We start from the raw sequence: 27951 nt of genomic DNA on the forward strand, positions 1-27951 counted from the left end.
GTTTTTTAATTCCTTTACATTTTTTAACATTTACTTCGTTTTCTAATAAATATGAATACATTTTACTTCTTAATCCGACAAATTCAACAATGGGAATGCCGGCAGCTTCATCTTTAAATTTTCCAATTACTTTTTTATTATTATCAAAATAAAATTTTGAATTACTATCGTAATCACTATTATCAAATAAATCTTTGTCCTTATGAAAATCCTCATATGCATCTTTGGTTTTTATTTCATAACATAATGAATCAGTGTCAGTGAATAGTAATTTACAATTATCCTCGTACTTTTCCTTAATATAATTATAATGAAAATCATACATTAAATATTTTGATAAATCTAGAATGCACATTCCAACATAACAAGGTCTGTTTAATAACAAACTTTCTTTTATTCTATGAATACCAAAAAGGTTAGAGTTAAACATCGTTGAACTAACAAATGAAGGTTTGGCTATGTATTTTAATAAAATATTTTCATCATGTGTTAATTTAATATTAACCTCTTGCGTAAATTCTCCATCGTCTTACCGAATACAGAATTGTTCATTAACTTAAAAATGTCCTTTTCAAATGAATTTTTTGCTTTAGATCTTTTTTGAGTATTAAAATTCAATATACTTTTTTAACCAAGGACTTTCATTTAAAAGTTAATATTTTGTGTATTTTTGTTACTTTTAAACCCTAATTGTGTATATAGTTCAAGATTTTTAAAATGAACTACATAATTTTGTTTTTTCATTAAGTTGGAACTAACTTCTTTACATTACTTTTTCCTATTTCAAATTCTGTTTTAATATTTTTATATAATCAGAAAGCCATTGATCTGGTATTTTAATTTTTTCAGGAGCTAAAGGATAATCATTGTGGGTTTTATGTAATTCTTTCGGATATTCAAGATCACATTCAACTATAAAGTTAGTTTTACCTTTTGCAATTAATTTCTTGAATTGTTTTTCGGATATAAATTTAAAGTTTCCAGAGGGTAAAGGTTGACACATAGCCCAACCGTAAAGATTATTGGCGTCAAGGTACATAATGTATTTGCTTTCTTCTTTTGAATTATAATCTTTCATATATTTATTGTTTGCTTTACTGTATCTGTTTGAAATATAACTTATTCCTCCTCTCAGTCCCTTTTCAATAAAAAGATACATATCAATATCAGTTATTAAATCTAACTTAATTCCAGTCATTTTTAACATTGCATCCCAAGCTAAACCAGGACTACTAAAATAATGACAAGGATCTAATTTGTAGTACTCCAAACATAGTTTTTAAAATTTTCGAATACATCAGCTAAAAGTAATACGTCAGTTTTTAAATATAGATCATGATATTCTCCCATTGTTTTAATTTTAAATTTATTCCAAACATTTTTAGCATGTTCGTATTCATTATCAGATATATGTGTTTCATTTAAAATTGAATAAAACTCTTCTTTAGAAGGTAATTCTGTTTCTTTGAATTTTTTAAATGAATCCATGTAATCATATGGATAAACACCTTTTGTCTTTAATAATTCTATGTAATCAAATTCTTGAGATAAGTATTTAAATTCTGGAATATTTTTTACTAAGTTATCCAATGATTGAGACATAAATTGGAATGAATCAATAAAGACCAAGTCAGAAATCATAAATGCCATATATCTTTCCATATTGTTAGGAATAACATTAATTTCTTTTTTAAATTTTCCTATTTGTTGCATAATAAAATGACCGTCATAACCTCTTAAATTATGAAAAATAACAGGAATTTTATGTGTTAGTTTAAAATTAATATTACATTCTGAGTGAGCACTTCCTCTAAATTTTCCTGTTATATGACAGTGATCTCTTACTTTGATTGAATCTTCTATATATTCTTTTTCACAAATATGACAAAACTTCTGTTTTTTAAATTCACTTTCATCTTTTTTAGACATTCTTAGTTCTTTGTTAAAGTGCTCTTTAAATATTTCTTTACAATATTCCTCTTCCTCAAGCAATTTTTCAATAAACTTATAAACTGCATTAGGGCCTCTATAAATCTGGGTTGGTTTAGTATATTTATCGTCATAACAACAAACAACTTTATAGCCGTAACCACAATCTATATGATTTTGATATGGTTCAGTAAATGAAGATTCAGTTGATGGTAAAGCAGTTAAAACTTTTTTAGTTATTGATTCAAAATCAGCATAAATTACAAAAGGTACTGCTAAACCTTTATGATAATTTTTAAATTGTACTTTACTTCCCTCTTTTGGCATTTTTACACCTTGGGTACCATTAATAGCTAAACAATTTGGAATATGTTCATTTAATATTCTTTCTTGAGTAAAATGTTGTAAGCAACTTTTACAAAAATATTTTCTATGTTGGTCTTTGGTTTTGTTAGTCATTAATCTATTAAAGTCTTTTATCCAAACATAATGTTGGACTACAGTTCTTGGGGGCTTACAGTCATCATCAGTTATTTTATCATTTATTTTATCATTAGTAATTAACAACATGTCACAGTGTTCTTCGTATTGATATTTTGATATGTACAATGGATAAATACTATTTTCTTCATAACCAAATATATTAAATGATATTTCATTTAAAACTTCTATTTTAGGTATTTGTTTTAATGTAACAGGAAATTTAATTCCAGTATAATCAAGATCGTTTATATGTTTTTTATATTTTGAAATTTTTTGGGGGTCTTTTTCAACAGGAAATTTGTAAGCTAAATGACACCATCTAAAACATTCGTTATCATCATTCTTTATATTTATTAATCCTTTCATTGAATTTTCTAATGGTTTTGGTAATTCTAAATAACTTGAAGCAGCCAATAGACTATACTTATATCTATTTATATAATGAGCATCAACTGACTCTATTCTCCAGCCGCTTCCTTCAGAAATCCAATTACCAATTCTATTTATTATTTCATCAAAAGCTTGATGTAAAGTTTTTTTATTTCGTTTGTGTTAATAATTTCTAAAGCCTTTGATTGAAAATAAGCTGATTTATATATTGTATCAGTTTTATCCATTTTTGCAAAAGTTATTTTTAAAACAACGTTTATTTTTATACCTTTTAAAGTTTTAAGTTCAGATTTAAGTATTTCATAAGAGTTGTTTATAGTTAAATATAATTGATTCTTTGGATCTTGTCTATATGTAATTTTAATTTCAAATTTCTTATAATATTGTTTTGTAGATCTCTCGATTTCCATCTATATATTATATTTAGAAAAAAAATCTTCAAGCAAAAAAGGATTAAAAAATAATTAAAAAAATAATTAAAAAATAATAAAATAAATAAAGTTTTAAATTATCTTTAAGAAGAAATAAAATATTTAAATTTATATCTTTTTCCATTAACTTTTGATATTCCACATTTTACTCGGTTTGTCCCTTCACAACACATTTTTATTAACCCAGCATTAATACCAAATTCTTTAGATGCTTTGTAAGTGCTTTTATATATTTTTTCTTCATTAGTATCACAGTCGGTTACAATTACTTTTTTAGGATTGTTTCGATAATTATTTGGTCTGGGACAATCACATAATCTTTCGATATTTTCTTCTTCAGTTAATAGACAACCACAGTCCCATTCAAATAAAGTTCTTTTACGAAGATAAGGATCTATAACATTTTGTAATTTATCAATAACATGATTTTTATATTCATCGCTAACTATTTGATCAAGTTTTGATTTAATAACATTTCTTCTTTTAAGAACTTTCTTATATGAATTTTTATCTGGATTCATTATTTCTCCTAAAGTGCTAGATAATTTTGACATAATCATTCTATCTACCTTTCTATTAACCATCTATATATAATATACTTATAGAAAAAAATCTTTAAAAACACACCTAATGAAATTATATTGATTTGAGAAATTTGTTTATATTATCTATATCTTTTGAATAAGATTTTAAAGTCATTTTTTCTAAATTGTTATCAACTGTTAAAATTTTAATACCTTCTTGAAACATTCTGTTTAACTATTCTTCGTGTAATTTGTGTAGTTTTTCTAAATAATCTAAACCAACTTTGTTTTCTTCCGTTCTGTTTCTTTTTTGAAGCCTTTTAAAGCATATTTCTGGGTCGGTTTTAACATAAACAAATCCATCAATTGAATTTTTTCCGTATGGTTTTATAATATAATCAGTTAAGAAAAGATTGTATACTGCCCACTCGGGGTCATTTATAACACCATTGTCGTGATGTTGTTTTGTAAAAACGTTACTGTTAGTTAAATAACAACGTTCAAGGACAGAAACACCATCAAAATGTTTAGCAGAAGATAACATTTTTATATGACTGTTTAAAGTTGTTAGCTGAAAAGGAAATAAATATTTGGAAGGTTCTTGAGCAGCAAGTTCAAAAAGGTTATATGAATTATAATTTGCGAAGCTGGAACCTTCGGTTGCACGTGGATCCATAACATTTTGCCATTCGTGAATTGGTTCTGGAATTATATTAAAATTAGGATTATATTCTTTAATAATATCTAAAAACGTACTTTTTCCTGATGCAATATTACCTTCAACTGATATAATTTTTCTCATTTATATAAAATACTTATAGAAAAAAATCTTTAATAAATCTTTAATAAATCTTTAATAATCTTTATTAACCTTTAATACAACTCTTCTTCTTTTTTACTTTTATATCCGTTAAGTTTAAATTCCTTCATATACGTTTCAAAAGGCATTGAATATTTTTTTTCTTCCTGCATTTCTAATAGTATTGTAAAAATATCCTGAATAACTTGTTTCTCTTCTTCTTTATTTACTTTTCCAATCCGTGCTTTTGTTATAAGTTGTTTTATTTTGTGATGATGTGCTTTTAAAATAAATTTCTTGTCGTCAAGTTTTAGTCTGTTAGTAAATATGGTAATTACTGATGGAACAGCGCCAGCAACTGCTACAAATATAGGAATAGCTGGAACAAGTGCTAATGCAGCTGAGCAACCAAAGATACCTGCTGTAATATATAATCCGGTACTTACTCTCCCACAAAATTTATAACTTTTTCTGTAAGCAGCAGCTAGTTTAGTTAAGTGAATGATTAACTGATCTATTGTTTCTATTCCATTATTAGAAATTAAATTTTTATGGACCATTTATATAATATATATTTTAAATTAAATTTCTTTCAATTCACTAAATGGTACCCAACTATTAAATTTTTCATTGTAACCTTTCCATTTTACTAAAGCTTGTTTTTTCTTATAGTCTCGTCTAATAACTTTTTCTATTCTAAAAACTTCTTGTGTAGTAGGTAAAAGTTCTTGTTCATAAAATGAACCTTGAATTATTTCATCATTTAAATCTTTAATAGTGTATGTTCTGGGATTTGTATTATTAATTTTATAAATTATAAATATTTCCTCTGTCCAGTTTGGTGTATATCCTTTTTCAAAATGTCTTTTAAGTTTGCTTAAGCGAACTCGATCACCAATTTTAAATTTTGTTTTACTCTTTGGTATCTTTAAATCACCATATAAATTAAAGTAAACATTACCTTTATTCAAGTTTTTACTAGCTTCGGTTGGTGTCATTTTTATACTAGAATGTTTTGTTTTGTTATATTTATCAACCATATCCTGCAACTTATCTAAATAAGTATAAGTATTATTTGCTGTAAAATATTTCCACATTATTCTTTTTAAACTTCTATTAAATCTTTCTATTACTACAGCCTTTCCTTCATTAAATGTATGGTACATATTAATCTTATTTTTATTCAAAAATGATTCAAACTTTTTATTATAAAATTCTTTTCCTTCATCCACCCATAAATTTACTGGTAATCGTCCTTCTAAAATTATTTTTTCAAATGCTTCTGTAACAGATTCTCCAGTTTTATTCTTTAATGGAATAACCCAAGCATATTTACTAAATATATCAATAACGGTTAACAAGTACTTTACTCCTTTATTATATTTTGAAAAAGCTTGCATGTCAACTAAATCAGCTGACCAAGTATCATCAATATCATTAACTATCACTCTTCGTTTCATAAATTTTCTTTTACTTGGTTTGTGTAATTCTTCTGCTAATTCATCGCTCCATGTGATTCCGGGGGTATACTCTACCCCCTTTTCCCGTTTTTTGACTTTTGTTTTTGTCCCAACCCAAGTGTGTATTTCGTTTTGATAGCTGGTTTTACAACTAAATGTTTTGCAATCTTTTCTCCAAATGTTTTTTGATTTAGTTTTATTTAAATTGGAAAGCATTTGCTTATCACATGTACCCTTTTTTACACCACTGTCATAGCAAAAATCATGGTCCATACATACTGCATCCAGTTCATTGACAGGGGGTCCATTATCTAGGGGATTTCCTGGCCCACAATAATTATATCCTGGAAGTGTTAAACCTTTCTTAGGTAATAAAGGTAACATTGCTTTGTGAATATCTAAATTACCCCCTGTACTTTTAACAAACTTTGATTTTATTTTTCCACAAGATGAACAAGTAGCCTTTATCATTTTTCTCCCGTTTTTTGTTATAACATAATGAGGATTTATATTATCAGTAAATCTTCTTTCTTTCAAACAATATATTTTATTCTGTAAACTCATCTATATCATATGTATTTAAAACTTTTTAGTTGGTTTTTACTGGGTTTGAAACCTGTGGATTTTAAATTGTCCAGCATTGGTCAGTCCGGACCAAAGACTAAATCTTTTTTTTTGGTTAAACCAAAGGTTTTCATTCGGTTTAACTAAAGATTTAAAAGATTTTTAGGGTATTAAGTAGTATTCTAAGTTTAGGGCAAGGTTAAAGTGCACTTATAGAATAGGGACAAGGGGTCAGGGGGTCAAAAACGCTCGCTTCGGTATTTCTAATACTACTGAAGTTGTTTTTACAGGTAGGCCAAATCTACATGTATATTTTATTTCTAAACTTTTTTTAGAGATGCTTCGCTTTATTTACTTCATTATATTTTAAGATTTGGTGAAATTGTATTTATTTTAATTTTCAGTATCTGTGATAAGTTCATTTATAAGAATCTGTTAATGCTAGCTTTTTATATACTATAATAACTTGTGAATGATAAGTAATAAATATTATTTTGTTTAATAGGTTTAAAAATATTCCAAAGTAAGAATGGACAAGACTGCATCTCAAGAGACCATTTCAAGATCGCACAGAAAAGTGCATCATTTGTCAGGAGGCAAAATCTGACAAAACTTTAGACTAAACAGCCTCAAGGCATAACATCTCTAAAAGAGTGTGCTGAATCAAGAATTGTTTAGAGATTTTTTTCTAAATATGAAGCCATTAGCACTGGCCGTTAGAAGAATTGAAAACAATTGATGAAAATGACAAAAAATGTTGAAAGTGTTATTTTAATTTTGTCCACAAAGAACTAATACATACTTTTCAGTCAAAGCTAAGTTTAATATAGAACAAACATCAGATTAAGCTGCATCCTCATCAAACTTATCATATACTCCTACTAAATTAAGAAATGTGTATGTTCTGTCAAGAAAAAAAAGAAACATGAAAAACTCTTTAACATAACTAGTCAGTGATAGTATTTTAAAGGATGCTAAACATGACGACACAATGCGATTATGACTCTCTGATGTCAACGGAGGGCAAATATCATAAAAAACTTTAATTCTTTTAGATACGGAGTTCGCAAAACCAAGTCGGACAACTCAAATACGGGTCTTGCCATGATCTTTCTTTTACATGAACACAGGTATGCTGCAATGAAATCGCTAATACTGCAGCTTTTAGACAGTTGCAACAGATACCGCATAGAAGAGACTTTTTCAACAATTCTTTGTCATTCATATAATTCTAGAGTATCATCTTTCAAAAAAGCCCTACAACGTAAGCTGAGAAACCAGTTTTAGTTTGTAACTCCACTATTTATATATTCTGATGAAAGGAATACACTTCTTGTTCCATATGAATTTACTGCATGAATGCTTAAAGATGCCCATTATAATACTACTGGTAATAGTGATGAACGGCTGATAATACAGAAATATAATTCCAGCGACGACTTCTTGACAACTGGATACATAGCACTAAAATTAAGGGCTGATATGTTATCTCTGGAAGGACATTCTGGACTGGGTGTGACTGAATATGTTTCAGTACATTCTGTTCCGGAGTGTCTGAATTCAACGTATGGTGGCCAAGAGCTTCTAGAAGAAGAATTTGACCATAAAGATCCTGAATCTGATAGGCAAACAAAATTATTAAGTGTAGCACAAGATATTGTTTATGGAGTGAGTGATGGTAAAAAAATGGACCCCTAACACACAGGACTTGCAAGTACATAGCACTAGATGACTAGGTTAAAACATTTAGTTAACCTATTTCATAGTGCAGGACACAGATTGAGCTACAGTGACATACTAGTAGACACATCTTTAGCTGAAAAACAAAACCTTGAATCAATGGATCCTGAAACTGGTCATGTTTTTCCTCTGAATCTTACTTAGAATGAGATATCGAGACAATTAACACTATTGTTCAGAAGTGTATGCATATATCAGAAAGACTGGGACAGTCGCATTCATTTATAACTGTTGCTCTTTACTTTAAGCTTGTGGATTTGAAATGTGCAGTGCCCCAGAATGGGTGGTTTGCAAATATCAATGAATTATTTGAATATGGTTTAACTTTTTGGCACTTCCAGCAAATAAGATTGACGTAGTAGATTTTTATCAGAAGCTGATCATGCAATCACCTACAGAAAAGACGTTGGTTGTTGGCATCGGCTTTTAGGAAGAAGAATCTGTTGCAAACACTGTCATTAAACTTAATTTAGATGAAATAAAGGCTAAACGCGAGGAAGCTGACACAAGAACCATTCTCCATGCTGTTCACAGCAGTAAACGATCAAATTGTGGCACTGTTGTTGTTTCTGCCAGATATACTGATGTATTTTGCTCTTACTATGCCACTTGCAGGAAATAAATGCAACAGTATGGATGATGGCTGGAACAGTGAAAAAAATGAAAATACATTCAAGTCAACACAGTGTTAAATAAATCCTCAATAAGAGTTGCGTAGAAATCTACTTGCCTTTCGTGCACTCACTGGCTGTGACACAACATCAAATTTCTGTGGAATCTCTAAGGATCTGTATTTAAAGTGTTTACAGCCAGTGCAAAACTTATAGAAGGTCTTGGATATGGACAACTGTCCGATGAAGTAATGAAAAACTACACGTATGAATATTTTATCTGCAAAGTGTATAGCCAAGATGCTGTAGTATTGACAGTTCTCAAAATGTTTGGCAGGTCTACGAGTCCTGAACACATACCCCAACCAGTGATGCTTGCTCATTTCACATTAGAAGAGCTCATTATCAAGCCTTGGTATGGAACAAATCAACTGTTCTCAATTCAGAATTGCCTGCACCTTCCGGCATGGGATGGAAAGTGGTAGATGACACACGAAAGTCAGTTATTATTACCCGTGATCCAATTCCTCAAGCTTGTATTGAGTTCATTGCTTGCAAGTGTACATCTGGATGTAGGACCCTCAGATATGAATGTAAAAAGACTGGGCTCTTATGCACAGATACAGATAATGTATACGCGATAAAAGCATTACCAGCTGTATGAACTCAAGGCAGTAAATTAACATGAAATAAAGCAAATATTTCAATATATATTATTTTGAAACTATTATATGATAAACAGTTTATGGATTTAGCTTCTGTCCTGTAAAGTGATTCCAAATATGAAAAAATTAGTGTACTGTATTCAGCAATAGTTTTGCAATTATAACCAACGTGAATTATTTGATAATCATTTTTTTGGCGAAATTATACAAGTTAGAGTGGGTTTTTAATTGCCTTTTTCTCCTAACAGAGCACACATTTGGATTAAAAGTTATTTATCTTAAAAAAAAGTGTTGTTAATTTAATCAGTTACTATGTTACACATAACTTTGATAAAAAAAACCCACATATTTTTGGATAATTGTAATACTATTACATTTTTATATTAGAAATATATTAATTTGGCGGCCATTTTGTTTTCCGCCATTTTGAGCGACAAAAAACATTTGTCAGATGGCCAACATATATTTTTGAATTCAGCATACCCAAATTATACTAAAAAAGTATATGGGACCAAATACTAACAAAATGCCTGTACCTCTCACATTTATTGAAATCTGGACTAGGCTATTATATAAAGGATGAAGCATAAAGAAATAATACAAATTTGATGAAAAAATATTTATCTATCAAGATCATACACAAAAATAAAATGTCATGTAGGTTGTTTCAAACCTATTCAATAAATAGAAATAGCACATCCTTATAGAAAAGTAAATCTATATAAATACATGTCTTCCTCTATACTGTGATTCAATTTCATTGAAAATCATGTTTGTATTCCTCCAAATCCTGTCCGGGCTGAGTATTAAACTGTTTTAACAAGCGCGGAATTTCACATCTTCAGTGTTGATCAGCTTGAGTAAGTCCTACAGCGAAACGTATAGAGCCGTTTTCATGTGTTGTTTTTTTACACATCATGTGAGAATGCAACTTATTTTAATTTCATCAGTGCTTAACTGTATTTACATGTAATGTGTAGGCTATGGAAGATATGTGTATAGAGGCGATATTACATGTTTTCTTGGCGGCACAGAATATATTTTTCAATTTCTTCAATGTTTTAAACTCATACATTCATTATAGGTATTTTCTGACACATCATAACGGCTAGGAAATATTTATTTTCTCAGTGTTGAAGTGTGTTGATAAGCCCAGACAATTTAGAGTCATTTTCACATGTCCTCTGACACATCAGAAGAGAAAGGAAGTTATTTCCATTACCGCCACATCCAGAGTATGTGAATGGTACACATCTACTTAGTCGAGTATCATAGAAATACCGAGTACGATATCGATTACAGTTTCCAAATACGTTCGGCAAGAAGCACAGAGCCGGTTTCTGCGACTGCACTGGCGCTGCCGGTTTTGAAGACTCTCCAAGTTGACATTTCCGCAGGCACCTTTGCCGTGATGAAAATATGTTGTCGTTACCTCCACATCCAAGATATCTAAACTGTCTGCAACAGTCGCAATGCTTGTCGTAATAAAATTTTGTAGTGGAATTGTTATTACAATCCGTTCCGACGTTTGGTCGTGCCTGACAGCTACGTCTGACTGCGACACGTTCACATACACTGTGACATTGTTCAATTGAGAGAAACTTGTTTTCGTTTCCTCCAGATCCTCTGTATTTAAATGATTGACATTTCTTTGTCTCTGCGTTAAAGAAATACATCGTCATTCTCTGAGGTCCTACACCATTGTCTCTAGGATTGGAGCAAATACATCTGCTATTACATGTGTCTAAAGTGATGAAGTTGTTAAGGTTTCCCCCGCAGCCAGTATAATTGAATTCTCGACAGGCTCCGATAGCTCCATCGAAATAGAATTTCTTAATGTTGGCTCTACAGTCACCTTTGTCTTTCGGTAGGGAGCATTCTGAAAAAGTAAGAATAGATTGTGTACTGCCGTCAATTATACAGTTTAACGGATTTGTAATTCTATTTTATGTAAACAGGATTTGTAATTATGTTGTATGTAAAAGAGGATTTGTAATTCTATTTTATGTAAATACGGTTTGTAATTCTGCTGTATGTAAACAAGGTTTGTAATTATGTTGTATGTAAAACTGTAAACAAATCAAAACCTAAAAACATTGGTCTGTTTACTTTCCTGTAAACTATTTCTATCAAAAATACACGCATCGTTTTAATTATTTGTCCAAGCATAAAACTGCTGTTGGTGATTTTAAAGAGGAATAACCTGTCAATATGTCAGTACATAAATTGTGAGACATTTTCACTTTGGACTAATAATGTGGACTATGGTTAACTAATGTCAACTGAATACATTTTTTCGATCCAAGTAAAAATCCACAGTCTTTTTTACGCCTCTGTACTCGGCGGAAAAACATTCGATAAAAGAATAAGACCAAACGAAACTGTTGGTAGCCGCAACTATATTTCAATTTTTCAGAGTACTTTAGTGTTCCCTAAATTGTTCAAATGGATGGAATCTTTTGAAGTTTACTGATGAAACGACGTTTTCTTTCTTGGATTCTTGGAAAGGGTAAATTTTAATCTCTCTCACTGTTCATTAAGTAAATTATCTTGATGAATAGCATATCTCTCTATACATGCTTAGTATTTACTTAAAAAATGTTACATATTTTCAGAAAATGTTGTACAGTCCAACTTTTGTTATTGTATGTTTACGCTGGACGAGTACATTAGACCGTTTGCGTATGTAACCTCAATGATCTCCAGCCAGGCTTTGGCCAAAAACTGAAACTTTTTGCAATATTTAGCAAATATTCAAATAATACGCCCAGATATGGTTGAACTTGAAAGGAACGAGATGAAAATGGTTATAACGGTCCTACCAGGTTCGAGCACCAATCAAAACTGATCAACTGATAAAACACGGAAACACCGTGCAAAAAAAATATATACAATTGAAAGTAATTACACATATCGTATATATACCATTACAGAAAAGCGTATTAAGACAAAAGAAGGAGGTTGACCTACCTGGAGCTTCTCTTTGATTTTTACCAGACATTATCCCCTTCTTTTCTGTACCAGTATTATAAGTTATATTGCACGATGCAATGTGTATATAATAAATCAAGGCAAGAATATAAAGCCATGTCTTCATTTTTTCTGAAAGTGTACAAAAAGCACAAAAATAAAAATCCGAATATACATAATTATTACCCCTCCATTTTTTGTAGGCAAATCTTTTCGTCCTAATTTTACGCAAAGAATAAATGAAAGTTACTAGACTAAGTACAAAAACATATTTACGTTCTAGCTCACAGTTAATATTGGATTTATACACAAAATTTAACTAGGCAAGCTTAGTTATATAAAAGAATAAATACCTTATAGTATATTTAATTGTTGTTCTCACATTTATGTCTAATGCTGTCCTCGCAATTTAATAGTCTCAAAAAAACTTGAGTTTCTCTTGCTTAAATCGATTCAGTAAGTCGTTTCCCTATACGTCAGCAAAGCATGCATGGTGTACGTTTACGTCACCTTCACCGGTCAGTGTCCAACCTAGCCAATGGGAGAAAGAAAACGTTATTTCGATCGTAAATCTGTCCAGCTGTCATCATAAAACTATTGCCAATCACGGTACTGTTTAACAATTAAAACATAACTTATAGGTTGGACAAGGTTTTATGATGACCAGTCAGAAAGCAAATCTATTTTCGGGAGTGTAACATGTTTACAAAAATAATACATTTTTCATTTTTAGTTTGGTGCAGTGCATACATTTTGCTTCATGTAGCCAATACAAATTAACTAATATCGTTTGTATATCGGTTAGGTATTGTTCTGACAATCGGTTTCAAGTCAGCTGATGTTGATGATGTTGATATCTGGTCGGTATTGGACCACTACTATAAGGAAATCAACCCAACACATATCGGCGAGGTAGCGACGGAATGCATAACAATGACATCACAAAATATATATCGCACGGATCGATTTGTCTGCCAATCTTCCGACCGCTTATGTGCAGTCTATCATATATTTATATTGGTATGCCCGCTGGAAAGATGCGAGGTAAATACCGAATTTTTTATATTATTTTAGTGGACGCATTTGTCGAGAGGGCTAAGACGCTTTTCTACGGCGGTGAAAGCCCCGGGTTCGATTCTTGGCTACTCCCATTGCAGTGTGTCCTTTATCACGATTGTCCCAGTCGACCCAGCTTTAAGTGGATACCAGCAAATTGCTGTGGTAGGGTATAATTGGTTTTAACTGTTCCTAAATAAGGTCGCTCAAAAGCTCTACAGCGCTTATGTTTCATTGTTTCGCAGAGCGACGGTAAATAAAATTTACCTTTATCTTTATAGCCAAAATCTCGTTTAGGTCGTAGAATTCGTCGTGTGAGGAAGCCAGCTGGATACGGAAGGTCGGTGGTTTTACCCAGGTACCGGTGTAATGAAGTATTTCGACCCCCATAGAATAACGACCCCCCGGTCATTATTCTACAGAAAATGTGACTCCTTTCCTGTAAAATATTGACTCCCCTTATAAAAAACTGACTCCCTTTGAAAACTCTATAGAATAACGACCCCCCGGTCATTATTCTATAGAAAAACTGACCCCTCCAAGTAAAATACTGATTCCCTAAAGATGACTCTCTTCGAATCTCATAGAATAACGACCCCGGTTATTATTCTATAGAAAAAGTGACTCCTTCCATGTTAAATACTCACTGCCGAAATTACTACATTCGAACTCTCATACAATATCGATTCCCGGACATTATTCTATTTAAAAAAGTTACTCTTTCCGTGTAAAACTCCGGCTCCTAAAAAGACTTTCGACGATAATATCTATTAAAAAGTGATCCCCACCAAACCTAACGTACAATTTTACTAGATCTACAACTCTAAAACCCTCTATTGCCAATAGTTAACATTTTGATTGTACAACTACTACTGGTGCCGCAACTTCTATTGCTATTACTACATGTACTTCTTCTTCTTCTACTACTACTAGCCCGCCCGCTTAGCTCAGTAGGTAAGAGCGTTGGTCTACGGATCGCGGGGTCGTGAGTTCGATCCTCGGGCGGGGCGTATGTTCTCCGTGACTATTTGATAAACGACATTGTGTCTGAAATCATTAGTCCTCCACCTCTGGTTCATGTGGGGAAGTTGGCACTACTTGCGGAGTACAGGTTTGTACTGGTACAGAATCCAGGAACACTGGTTAGGTTAACTGCCCGCCGTTACATGACTGAAATACTGTTGAAAAACGGCCCAAAACAAAACAAAAAACATCTACTACTACTTCTACTACTACTACTACTACAACTGCTACTACTGATACTACTATACCTGCTTCCACTACTACGTCTTGTACATCTACCTCTTCTTCTCCTGCTGCTGTTGTTGCTGTCACTTATTCCTCTGCTGCTGCTGCTACTACTGCAACTGCCACTACCACTGCCACTACAACTACTACTACTACTACTACTTTCTATTGTTGCCGCTACCGTACTTTACTGCCACTGCTAAGTATTGCAACTTCAATTAATACTAAGTTCTATGCTAACAGTTTCTTGTGCTGTTTTCTTCCGAAAAATTACTTCATACCGAAGTTTGCAGGGATTATTGACACTGGTGTGTTTTGTGAACGTATTGCGAATTGTTATTTTCCTGAAAAAAATGTATACGCCAAGATACAGCGTCTAGAAATAGAATCCCTTTTCCCGCTGCGAAATGCTCTGATTTCTGTGTCAAGTGATGGTATCTGGGGTTAATGGTCAAACGGAAGGACGGACGGACGGACAAGGGCAAATCTATATGTCCCCCTCCCACGAGTGGGGGCCATAAAATGCAGCAATTAGGCCTTAGATACATGAGTTATCACTAAATTTGACCAAATGACCGGGGGTCGTTTTTTATGGGAGTCAATATTCTTCGTGAGGTTCAGTTTACTTCACGTGGGGGAGTCATAGTACTTTGATCTGGAGGTCATAATACTATGACCGGGGGTCACTTTTTCTATAGAATAATGACCGGGGGGTCATTATTCTATGGGGGTCGAAATACTTCACCGGCTGTGATGAAATAATGCATCAAAAGCTGAAAAGTCGCCATACGATCTATAATTGTGTCCGTGTGACGTTAAACCAAACATATTTTATAGAAAAAAAAAGTGGACAAAATTTAAATCATCTGTCGAACTTTTAACATAGTTATAATGAAAGCTTTTACAATATGTATCACACATTCCGTGTGAATAAGGTGGCATATAACAATTTACGAAAGGTTACATGCTAAAATTGTCAAGGTTTGTATGTCTTTTTTGTTTGTTGTTGTTATATTTAGACAGTATTAGTCTAACATCCTTTACTTCCCAATTGGAAAACACAGGTATTTAACTTCAGTAACGTTTGTAACCCCTTTTCCACTAAGACAATTCTCTTTTTTTAAATTTTTGTTGAGATTCATATGAAGCTTTTGATGATGTACACTATTGCAATCTTAAACAACACGAAATTTAGAACAAGAACTGCATGTGTACGAATATAAACTGTGTATTTGTCAGAAGTAAGTGTTAAAGCATCTGGAAATATTATTTTGTTTTAGAAATCATCAAGCAGTTAAAAAGTCTTTTATTTGTATTATTTGTGCAGCTTACGTACTCTATTGAAGACAGATAATTTATTAAAAATCTATATAATCATAATAATGCGCTTCCCGATCGAGAAGCTAAGTTTCCGGAAATTTTGAAATTAAGTAATTTGAAAGAGTTGTGTCTGCTGAACAAGAATTAGTTTAATGGGCTTATTTGAAAAATTAGCACTTGATTTTAACTATTTTTACAATAACGTAATGTGCGCATTATTTCAAAGAATGTGCATGATGCCGTGTTCTCAAATGCTTCTTCGAAACACACTGAAGAAAACAGTGTTACTTGTTAATATCGTATTATAATGGAACTACTTAATTTATACATAATATTTATTCCTTGATACATATATTTACTGTTGCGCACGGCATTCGTGCTTAATATTCAACATTGTGAAATTGTTTGGGTTTTTTTCTTTAAATGTTGAATATAGCTTATTTTTACTTCTCTTGTTAATTTTTTTGTCTGAAATTAAGGAGAATGGTCCTTTACTCTTAAATAAAAACTTTGATCACATCTATAATATTACTCTAAAAGCCATCATGAAAGGTTGTCGAACTTTCAGTTTCTTCCATTTTTCCTTCATCAGTTGTCGAGTATGTCTGGTGTTCATACTTACTTTGGTCTTGGTTACAGATTTCATCGTGTACACAGGAAATTATTTATCACAAGAAAAGAAATAAGCCTGATCACCATTTTTTTATTAAAAAAAAAAACTCGTAGGAAATAATTTAACCAACATTCGCACTGATTCCGTACTACAGTTTTGTGAAACAGACGTACGAACTTCTTAATTTCTGCGTGCGATTTACGTACGAATACGTCCGCAAAAGTTTTGTGAAGCAGACAGTCGATAGTATGTATACCAGTACATGTACTTCGCTAATTTTTCAGTCCGAGTTATGTTGGATTGTAGAATAATACTTTTTTTTCAAGATTTCATTTGCATTTTCCACAATTTCGGATTTATAAGTCAAAACTAGAAAACGGCCTTCGCTGTGGCTTTATTTTAATATTACAGGGACATAATCTCTGTAATAATTATGCTTTGCCTTTCAAACAGAACGTATTTAGCCACCCTGTGTTTCTAGAAACGATATTTTATCAAATTGTGTACCATTTCTTTTTGTTACAGTACATAGACAGTTAAACCTGCGTTAGGAAGCCGGTCAAGGGATGTATACAATCTGCCTGTTTGAGACAGGTGGCTTACTAAGGCAAGTTAACATTGGAACAAAGTGACAACTGGGGAAGTTAGCTGACTGACTACTTTCGAGGCAAGTAGTTGTTTACTACTTTCGAGGCAAGTAGTTGTTTAAAACAGGTGACCAGTAAGACAGGTTCAAATGTATGGCAACTATTATATTGAGGACTATCTCTTTCGAATCATCTTTTACTTTAGGCCTATAGAGATAATCTGCGCTAGTGCTACACCGGCCAAATGCACGGGTGATAAACGCGCAATCCAATTCCCACTGGGAATACGCTGAAAATGGGTTGCGCGACTTCCGGTGCTGGTGTTGCGCATCAATATATACAAAATCGAGGTAGGTGGGTTTTTGTTTTTGTAAATAATGACACATTTACGCGTGTTTTCGAAAAAAAGCAAAATGCTATTCGACACAAAAATGAATAAAGATCATATATGTGAAATACCAACTTATTAATTTAAGAATCAGCTCTGTTATCACGAAAACTCTGCTGGCTAGAACTGTCAAAAAAGCATGGAATCATGAAAAATGCAAATTTTCTAACTCTTGTGCCATATTTCTGGAAATGTGAGGTTTCTAGTGATCAAACATGTGTAAAACAGTCATGAATATTACATACACTTGAATGAAATGTTGCTTTTGGGAAAAAGATTGGCAAAAAATAATCGGGAATGGGGATGCGCCCCGGGAATGGAGTTGCGCTTATACATTATTTACATTATGATGTATACGAGCAACTCCATTCCCGGTGCGCAACCCCATTCTCGATGATTTTTTGTCAATTATGTCCCCATAAGCAGGATTAGAAGCAAATGATTTGATATTCGTTACTTTATAACATTGAGTTTATAAAAAGCATTAGATGTCCTCAGATTAGCATATGAGTCAGAAACTTCCATTTTGTTGATTTCATACTTCTTACAAGCTTCGTGTCGCCTGATTTTTGTGATATTAGTGCCGAATCATAAATTACAAACCAGATATTTACACATATGATGTATTATCATATTTGTGTCGAATAGCATTTTGCTTTTTTCGAGAAATTTTATTCTTGTCTCATACTAAGCAAAATCATAACTTCACATACCTCAATTTCGTCTTTTTTTACGCTCAACACCAGCACCGGACGTTGCGCAACCCATTTCAAGCGTATTCCCAGCGGGAATTGGATTGCGCGTTTACCACCCGTGAAATGGATAAAGTTACTCGTTTATGTTTCTCGAAATCGGGTGTTCCAAAGTTCGAACCCCGTAACACGATCGATATTGTTACAGAAAAAGAGAGAGATCGTTTGGTGATCCACCAGCTATTTAACCCTGTAAACATGAAATCTTTGGGCCAACAACGGAAACCGTCAGAGGGCCATTGTTTGGCCCAACAGTGATTAATAAGTATAGTGCATACAGCTGTTCTGCCAACATTGAACAAACTTTACATTTTAGTCAGAGATATAGCTGCACTGGCCCATTATTGATTTTCAGGAAAAGACTGACACAGAGAAAACATCGTTGACCCAACATTTTGATCCAACGTCGATCCATTAGTAAAACATGTAAAACATATTCTGTCTAATGATTATATTTACATATTTTGTTATTATTCTGTCATAAGCGCCATACAGATGAATCCGTTGTGTAAGTGTAACCAACCATTGACATACATTTAACAAAAACTCGATCTCTTCTGAAAGCTTTCAAGAGCACTTTTTAACAGTTCTTTTTATAAGCTTTATGTAATAATTCTGTAAATAAAATAACTTTTACACACGTTGATATTTTAAATATGTCTCCGTTAAATACAGACAAAAATCAATTTCATACATTTTATCATATTTTTGTGTACGTCAAAGGTTTAATATGCACCTATATATATACACACACAGTTGACAATATCAGTACTTGATTCTTCTTCTTCTTCCGTGTACAGGACAGGACTCCAATAACTGGAATGTACTTTGTCCACGGTTGGGTTGGGGCAAGACAGTCACATCTCTAAAGGCTGTACAGTTAAAAGTTGACTATATACAGTTAAAACTATGGTACACACATGAGCTGTCTACACCCAGTACAGATCTAGGCGGGGCTGCTATCGAGGCATGGAGAGCAGCCATGAAGGCCTCGATGTCTGTGATGTCAGTGACCGTGGTTGGCAAGCAGTTCCAGTCCTGTATCGTCCTCAGAAAGAAGGACTGCTTATACACAGTGACGTTCGTGTATGGGAAAAATAGCCTCCTGGAACCCCTGGTTCTGCTGTCGCTGCCTACGACAATCTGTGCTGCCTCTGGAATGTCCACTAAGTTGTGGGAGATCATAAAGAGCATGGTCAATCATAAGATTCTTCTGCGCTCTTGAAGAGGTTCCCAGCTGAGTCCATTAAGCATTGCTGTGACGCATCCCGGAGTCCTGTCAGTGTAGTTGTTACATCCGTACCTGGTGGTACGACGCTGGAATTTGTCAAGACGGTTAACATCTTCAGCTTTGTAAGGGACCCAGGAAGCTGCAGCATATTCCATTGTAGGTCGCAACCTTTGATTTGTAGGTGGTGTCGCGGGCCGCTTTGCTGCAATCTCTCAGGTTGCGGCGGAGAAATCCAAGTGTACGTGATGCCTTGGCTGCTTCTCCCATTGAAGGTTGTCGCTGAGGGCGTAATCCTCGTTAACTTGGAGATAGTAGCTGGTCTCCCGACAGTGACGTATGTTTGTTGTAATCCTCAGCACGGTACATTTATCTTGGTCGAAGCTCATCTGCCACTTTGATTCCCAGGCCTCCAGAGCTGTAAGGTCTTCTTGGACCTTGGTGGATTCTTCATCGTTGCGGATGTGTTTATATAGAAGCGTATCATCAGCAAACAGGCTGGCTTGAGACGACTGACAAACAGACCGTTGATGTATACCAGGAATAAGAGGGGTCCCAACACTGTTCCCTGAGGTACTCCTGAAAGAACTTCAAGTTTCTCTGAAGAACTCCCCTCTACAAGGACTTGCTGTGTTCTGTTGTTTAGGAAAGACGATATCCACTGAAGCGTGTTATTACGGATGCCGTAGAAATTTAGCTTCAGTAAGAGACGTTGAAACGGGACCTTGTCAAAAGCTTTTGCAACGTCCAAAAGTATGACGTCCACCTGATCTTCTCCGGATTTGAGGTTCTTGGCTATACCCTGGATGGTAGAGATGAGCTGAGTCTCGCGAGATCGTTTTGAGCGAATCCGTGCTGGCTTGGAGTAAGTATGTTGTCTGAGGTTAGATGTTTAATGGTGGAGCTGAAGGTGATGTGTTCTAAAAGTTTGCTGACAACACTGAACACAACAGAAGTGAGGGAAACTGGTCTATAGTTAGAGGCGATGTTCCGGGGGCCTTTCTTGTAGATGGGAGTAATCGGGGCTTCTTTCCAATCAGCAGGTACCGATCCAGTGTCTAAAGATGTTTGGAATATACATGTCAGTATTGGTGCCAATAAAACCAAAACAGAACAAATTTTACTTTACAAAGTTACAATAAGGCGCCAACTAATTTTGTTGTTGGTCACTTTTTTTAGCTATACAAATTTTGCTGAATGCTGCATTTGTAGGACAACAAGAACTGGCAGTACAATATCCCTTCTTCCAGACGCAAAAATCCTATCGTTAAACTTGCAACCCTTGTCACCAGATAAAATTAAATACTTAAAAAACAAAGACAAATATCAAACAGGGAATGCAATGCTGAAATTCAAGTCATTAAATGAAAGTACGTACATGAAGAAACTGTTAGGAATATAAATAACGATTGTGTTTGTGAGAGAGAATAGATGTTTCTTAGAATTTTAAGTAGTCAATACCTATTACAAATGGTTGGTGTGAATCAAAATCAATGCCACAAAACTATTAAAGTATCACATGATGTAACTGTATCGAATATGTGACTGCAAATGCTTAGTTGCAAAATTAATGCTATGAATTCTTGTTATGATACTCAGTATTAAGTTGAAATGTATGCCACCAGATTTGAGTACGACATGCAGAAACTAAATTGAATATATGCAATAAGACTAGTATGAAAGGTATGACGGGACATATTATTTGCGATGTAATATCTTTGAGTTTTGATTTAATTGTCAGAATTATGTGAAAAGCTAACAAGAGGCCTAAATGGGCCTAAAACCTTCAACTGAAGAAAACCTTAACCATCTGACTTTGCTTTTAACTAGGTTTGGTGAAAATCTTTTAAGCTGGTCATTATTTTTTTATTATCATTTTGCTGTCACGCACCAAAACACATAACCATCGGAAGAAATCATTTAAAGTTATTTCTTTTTCAACTCTAGTGGCTCCTAAAAGGGCCAAAGTTTCCCTATTTGAATATAAGACATAACATGGTAAAGGACCTTATAAGGATGCTCCAGAAAAGGTTTTATGAAGACCCATTCAGGAGTTAGAGAGGAATTTAGTAAAATATATCTCTATTTTCAACTCTAGCAGCCCTAAAAGAGGCCACACTAATAGAATAAATTTGTTAAAGGACCTAATAAAAGTTTGATGAAGATCCATCAAGTGGTTTAGAAGTAGTCGTTTAAAGGCATTTGTAGCTTTAGGTAAAGTGGCCCCTTAGAGGGCCAAGCGCAATTGGAGGGGATCTTATAACGACGCTACGGACCGAGAATGATCACAATCCATTGAGTGGTTCATTAGAAATAGTCATTAAAAGTAGTTTTAATTTTAGCCCTAGAATGAGCAAACAGCCTCCGTTTGAATAAAATTGGGAGAGAGCCCTCTAATGATGCCACTGGCCATCTCTGATGAAGATCCGTCAAGCGGTTCATAACAAGAAAGTACTTATACTGATCTCTAGACCAAGTTTGGTGAATATCCATCAAGTGGTTCATGAGAAGTCGTTTAAAGGTATTTCTATTTTGAACTCTAACAGCCCCTGAAAGGGACCAAGTGCCCCAAACAGAACAATTTTGGTGAAGATTCTTGTATTGATGCTTCAAATCAAATTTGAAGAAGAGATCATTTAAAGGCATTTCAAATTTTAGCTCTGATAACCCCTCAAAGGGGCCAGTCCTCCCCATTTGAACAAATTTGGGAAATGATGTTATAATGATGCTACAGATTATGTTTGATGAAGATCCATCAAGCGGTTCATGAGAAGTTCTTTAGATGTGTTTCCTTTTTTTCTGCTCTGGCGACCCTTAAAGGGGCCAAGATTAACCATTTCATCAAACTTGATAGAGATCTATCCCAAAATTCTACTGACCAAGTTTTGGTATAAATGTAACCAGTAGTTTCAGAGGAGAAGTACAATATTGACGCGGGAAGACGAACGATGGATGCCGTACAATCCACCTATACTAATAGCTAAAAAGAGACATGAATATAACATTAGTTGTGTTTTGTAAAAGAGAACTGGTATGACTGAGAAGTACAGTTGCATGCAGAAATTGAACATGATATAAAAACTGTTGTTTTGTGAAAGAATACAGTTATTACTGAGAATATTTAGTTGCAAAGACAATGTTATTAGGTATTGTTATAATGCTTAGTATAATGTCAAACTTAATGCCAACTGATAACAAAACATGGAAAATCTAACTCAGCATAATTAAAAGCTAGTTGTATTTTGCAAATAGAATAGTTACGACTAAAAAGATTTTAGATCTGTTGTTCATTGTTAACAATAATTATTGCGGTTACTGAGTAATTAAACTTCAAAATCTTTTTGTTGTTGTTTAACACAATACTACGATATGGTTTTACGAATACCCATCTGCAAATAAGTAGGACCAATATGCCTAGTTTTACAGCCAATTATGTCTGTAGCGTAGTAGTTCAGTTAACCCTGAACAATTTGGACAGCATGTTAAAACATTGGCAAATAAGTCCAATTCTTCTGACTTTTGAACATCTGCCCCTCACCGCTGTTTGAAACCTCGCTTTTTCATGTGAGGAAGCCATCCAGTTGACACGAAGGAAGTCATATACCCAGGTATCTGCCCGTGCCAAAACTAATGCACCTAGAGTCCTCCCCCACAATGAAAATCTTGAAAGTTGCAATATGGCCTATAATATTGTGTCAGATTGACGATACTAAAACCAAAACCAACCCTCCTTCAATTTCAAAATGAGTTCAGTGACTGTCATTTCTGTTTAAGAGCTCTTGTCCTATTTTCAATATATAATTCTGACATAATATCAAATGCTTTGCCAAAAAATCTTGATACCTTAGTTATTTCATATTCTTCTTTGGGGATGGGGTAAAATTTCTATATAACATGGTTATATTTTTGATCGAATTATATTGCACAAACCTAACTTAAACTGGAAAATTTCTCACAATACCGATGAACCCGTGTCAGTAATAGAACAAACTCCTAGCATTCTTTTACAATTAGTTACTATTCTTTAGGTTCATTTTAAAAACAATTAAGCAAGCGTCTATAGTTTGCAAAATGATCAAATTCCAAACGATTTTTTGGGGATTTAAAGAGCACTGTTTTGAATATTTTGAAATATATGATTCTCAGTGCTTTACATTATAAATTACGAAGGCAATGCAAATTATGATGTATACCCTGTAAGTGTGAAAAACGAGGACAAAGAATTTTCAATATAGTAGTGTATTCGGTCAGGACAATTTCCGGATGCTTTGAATTTCCTAAATAATAACCTGTATAGCCTTGTTCATGTGGCTTATCGGGATGACTTATGATTTGTTTTGTTTTATTCATTCTTATTTGTTTACGCTGCGCTGCGTAGTTATGACTGTTTCCAGTCTAACTAATCAATCGTAGGCCCAGCGAGATTTGAATTTTGAGACCCGTTGCCAGATACAGGTCGGCGCCTGGATCGATTCCAAAGAATTAGATTCATATGATATAGTTAAAAAGGGACCTTAATTCAAGGCCCGGGTGTTATTTTTGAACATGTCTGGGTCTTGGCTGGAGTATTTATTGTTATTATATTGTTTTTAAATGTTATACTCCCCTAAACTGTGTCATAATTTCCGAAATAATAAATAGGTTATAAAAGTATTTAAATTTATTAAATTTTGTCATCCAGGGTAAGAGCCGCGACTACCTTACTAACACTCCTGAAGCGCCTGAGAAAAACTGCCACTGACCATGAACTACATCTATACTCTTAAGCTTTATTTTAATATGAAATTAGGTGCTACCTTAAGGCAGAGCTCCCTTGAAAAATCACAAGTACCCCTTAAAAATTAACGGAGTGGTGTTGGAATTGTCTGGAATTATGGATTCGTTTAGGAAGTTTATGTTCTATTTAAATTAGATCTATTAAAATTATAAGTATTGATTAATGATAATTCATGATTTCTGAATGTATGTTTAAGACTGCATCAAATTTAATTCTTCACATGTGAAATACTCGAAAGATATTCTGTATATAATTAAAAGAAAGTTCGATATAGATTAACATCTGCACCAAAAGAAAAAGAAACGTATTTGAATAATTTCTGTTTTAAAACGTACTGCATCAACAATTTACATAAATTATTATCATACTGGAAACCAGTCACCAATAATAACTCCTTTATTGCCATTATTGTCAAATTTTGGTTCTTTCTGAAAGGAAGTATGATTGTGTCCAGCTTTCAGTCAAAAACACTGCTATAATAGACGCCTGGTATGGGAAAATTACAATCATTTACATGACTATACAAAGCTTGTTTTAAACCCAAAAGACTAGCAATTTTTAAAAATTAATGATCAGAATTTTACCTAGAGAAAAACAGTGTTTGCCGAAATTCTCGATTGATCGCCAATAATTTTAGTTTTTTTTTTATCAACTCTGGTCAGTGATTTTAAAGCTAACGGATGAAATATATGCGAACGGGGAAAAGAGTATTATTTGCTTTTCACATTTCAATGCCTGTATATTTTGATCCTAAAGCTTTTTTTTTAAAAGTTATGTCTACTGACTACTGCACAGGCACTACATTGGAACCTGACATCAAAAGTAAACACTTGTTGAATTTCACAATGACTTTAGTTATACAATATTTCAAACTCTAATAATACAAAAAAAAATTGAAAGATAAAAAAGGAATAAAAAAAATCTGGTTTCCAGGTAGGTCGAATCACGCTCTGGTTTCAAACGCGAACTGTTAACACATACACCATGTGGAGTTATGACGTCATTATGACAAAAAGAAGTATATTAATAAAGTCGGTAATGCAGTTATGACAAGAAGTGTTCAACATGAAAATATTGTCTTTTATTCTTTCTTTTGTAGAATGTATTTGACTAATTTTTTATGTAGAAATGCGCATTTACATTTTTATTCATACAAAAGCAGTAAGCGAGCGTTTGTCACCGTAAAACTGAATGGTCTATGACGTCCTTCACTGATTAAATTATATGTGCCATAGTGCCATTGAAAAAATCCGAAAAAACCCCGATTCCCAAAGTACCACAATTTTCAAACTGATAGTATACACGTTAGATCTCTTGTTGTTTTCTTGTTCATACATCTATCAGTAATGCACGCTGTGGGCGCCGCTTGCGGCGTAGCTCTGTATTAATTCAATACTTTAAAAACATTTTAAAACTTTATAAAATATCGATTTAAAAACTAGCCTTAATAAATTCTCCGATGTTGACGTTCACAGTTATTATAGATACAACGCCACGCCTACTGTTAAATGTGTCATATCGATTAAAATATGCTTATTTTATATTCTCGTAAAATATCAATTGCTTCACGAACGTTTTACTATATTTTAAATGCTGTCATTTTGATATTTTTAATTGTTTCAGTTCTGTTTTTGCATTATAGTTCAAGTCTGAATTTAATGATGTATACGGTTAGTTACTTTAAATATATAGTAAAAGAATTTTTAAACGTATGCGCGTCTGAAAATTTTTGCGGTGTGTTTTATCAAATAATCGACCGCAAACTAGTTCATACAGCGCGATGACTTATGAAGTTTTATGATCTATTTTATAGTTGTCATCCCTCAGATTTACTTGCTCCATAATTTAATATTCATTACGTTGAATTTAACTCACAATTTTGAATGAATATTCGTAGATTTGAATGAATTTTAATACTCGGTAAGCATGTTAAAAGAGGAATTATTCACAGTTTTCATAACATCCTGTACACCATATATCCTCAAAATTTGTCAAATGCAACATTCCATCTTTGCCATCATCTTTGAAACTTCTCTTTGGCAATATTGAAGCGACTCCTAAGGGTTTGTTTCTGCTCAACTCGGTCGAGACCCGCTATAAACCCCTCCTAAACAGCGGACGTATCACAGACGCATATTTCTACAAGATGGCGGGCTCACCAACTCCCCGAATATCCCACGTTAAAACCCGTTACCCGGTACGGTACCGTATAACTCTCTTATAAAGGTCATCGACCACTACACTCCCCCCCACTTTATCCCAAAAGGAGTGTAGCCTACCCTATTGCTCAATATGCCATCCAAATATTAGAATTTTGAACCCCACTGCCCAGAAAACTCCAAAATACCCATCCCATTAATCTGAGAAATGCTGAAATTTGTACGCCATTATATTAAAAGAAGTCCAGAATCAATGGCGGTCAGTTCAACGCACTCCGTCCCTGGGCAGTTCCAGCCATTTGGAAGTTTAACCAGTACTAAAAATGCAAACACCCGCAAGCAACTGACAGCTTGCAAGTTGCCTACGAGGCAACTCCCTTCTTGATTCGACCTACAAGGCCAATCACAACTCCTTCTCAGTCTACCGACATGGCAGACTGCAACGTCTTCTTAGCCAACCTACGAGGTAGACCACAAATTCCTGCCTTCCTGAAAAATATGACACATAACTCGTGACAGTCACATTACGAATGTGATCCTTGCACAAATTTTACTGGCCTCCCGCTTTAACAAACCTCTCTACATGTACTGTTGCTTCTTTAGCCATCACTATCCGTCGACTCAGATGCACAACTTCCAACTTCCTGACTTCTGCATGACTCCACGACTCCAGCATTGCAACCACTTGTCCTCCTGTCACACCTGCTCTCCCCCATATACAAGATCTTAAGCGATACGCCATAGACTGCCCCACCAGTGACCACAGACTTTGTCTCTACACCTTGTGCACGCCCTGCTGCACCTCCAGAGACAACCATCCCTGCGGACTTCCCTCATCTATTCTAGCGCTCCAATACAACTTCCCGAGACATTCTCTCCTTGTCACCACCATCTACCACGCTAAATCACTGCCGAAAGCTACCACCTAAGTCTCGTACTTAGCCACTTTTTGATCTTGTGACATGCAACAACTGCTCCTGGCACTGCCATTAGAGTTGAATTCAACCTCTCAACTACGCATCTGCTGGCTGCCACTGCTACTCCTGTGCATCCCTTAACCATTTCACTGCCTATACTTCCAAAAAATTACATTAAGCAGTCCCCACAGCCGACATTTACCAACAACATCCCTTGATTATCTTCACTGCTACCCAATGATTTTACTACTCCATGGCCTCTAATGCACCTTTTATTTAATGCTTTGCTTCTGATTTCCAGGTACCACCCCGATACTACCTTGCAACTACAATTCTTGTG

The 27951-nt window shown here is 33.9% G+C and overlaps 2 protein-coding genes across 4 annotated transcripts in view; one reads left to right on the forward strand and one right to left on the reverse strand.

The window, feature by feature from the left end:
* Positions 1-10174: 10174 nt before the first annotated feature.
* Positions 10175-13621, reverse strand: LOC123548108 (carboxypeptidase inhibitor SmCI-like). The gene is made up of 3 exons (XM_045335342.2): positions 12920-13621; positions 12567-12698; positions 10175-11475 (listed from the first exon to the last, which is right to left on the reverse strand). The coding sequence occupies exons 2-3, from the start codon at positions 12691-12693 to the stop codon at positions 10724-10726; spliced, it is 879 nt and encodes a 292-aa protein (XP_045191277.2). The 5' UTR covers positions 12694-12698; positions 12920-13621; the 3' UTR covers positions 10175-10723.
* Positions 13622-23795: 10174 nt separating this feature from the next.
* LOC123547420 (protein SERAC1-like) overlaps positions 23796-27951 on the forward strand; it is a 59016-nt gene continuing 54860 nt past the window's right edge. For all 3 annotated transcript variants that reach the window (XM_045334507.2, XM_053551670.1, XM_045334506.2), the window contains exon 1: positions 23796-23954. The gene's annotated coding sequence lies outside the window, so the exon portion shown is untranslated. The remainder of the gene's footprint in view (positions 23955-27951) is intronic.

This window comes from Mercenaria mercenaria, chromosome 9 (genome assembly GCF_021730395.1).
Source record: "Mercenaria mercenaria strain notata chromosome 9, MADL_Memer_1, whole genome shotgun sequence".
NCBI classification, from domain to species: Eukaryota; Metazoa; Mollusca; class Bivalvia; order Venerida; family Veneridae; genus Mercenaria; species Mercenaria mercenaria.

Excerpts from the sequence above, each read along its gene's own strand:
- LOC123548108 (XM_045335342.2), bottom strand. The coding sequence starts at position 12,693 with ATGAAGACATGGCTTTATATTCTTGCCTTGATTTATTATATACACATT. Across the intron at positions 11,476-12,566 it reads AAATCAAAGAGAAGCTCCAG|AATGCTCCCTACCGAAAGAC; the intron begins GTAGGTCAACCT and ends TTACTTTTTCAG.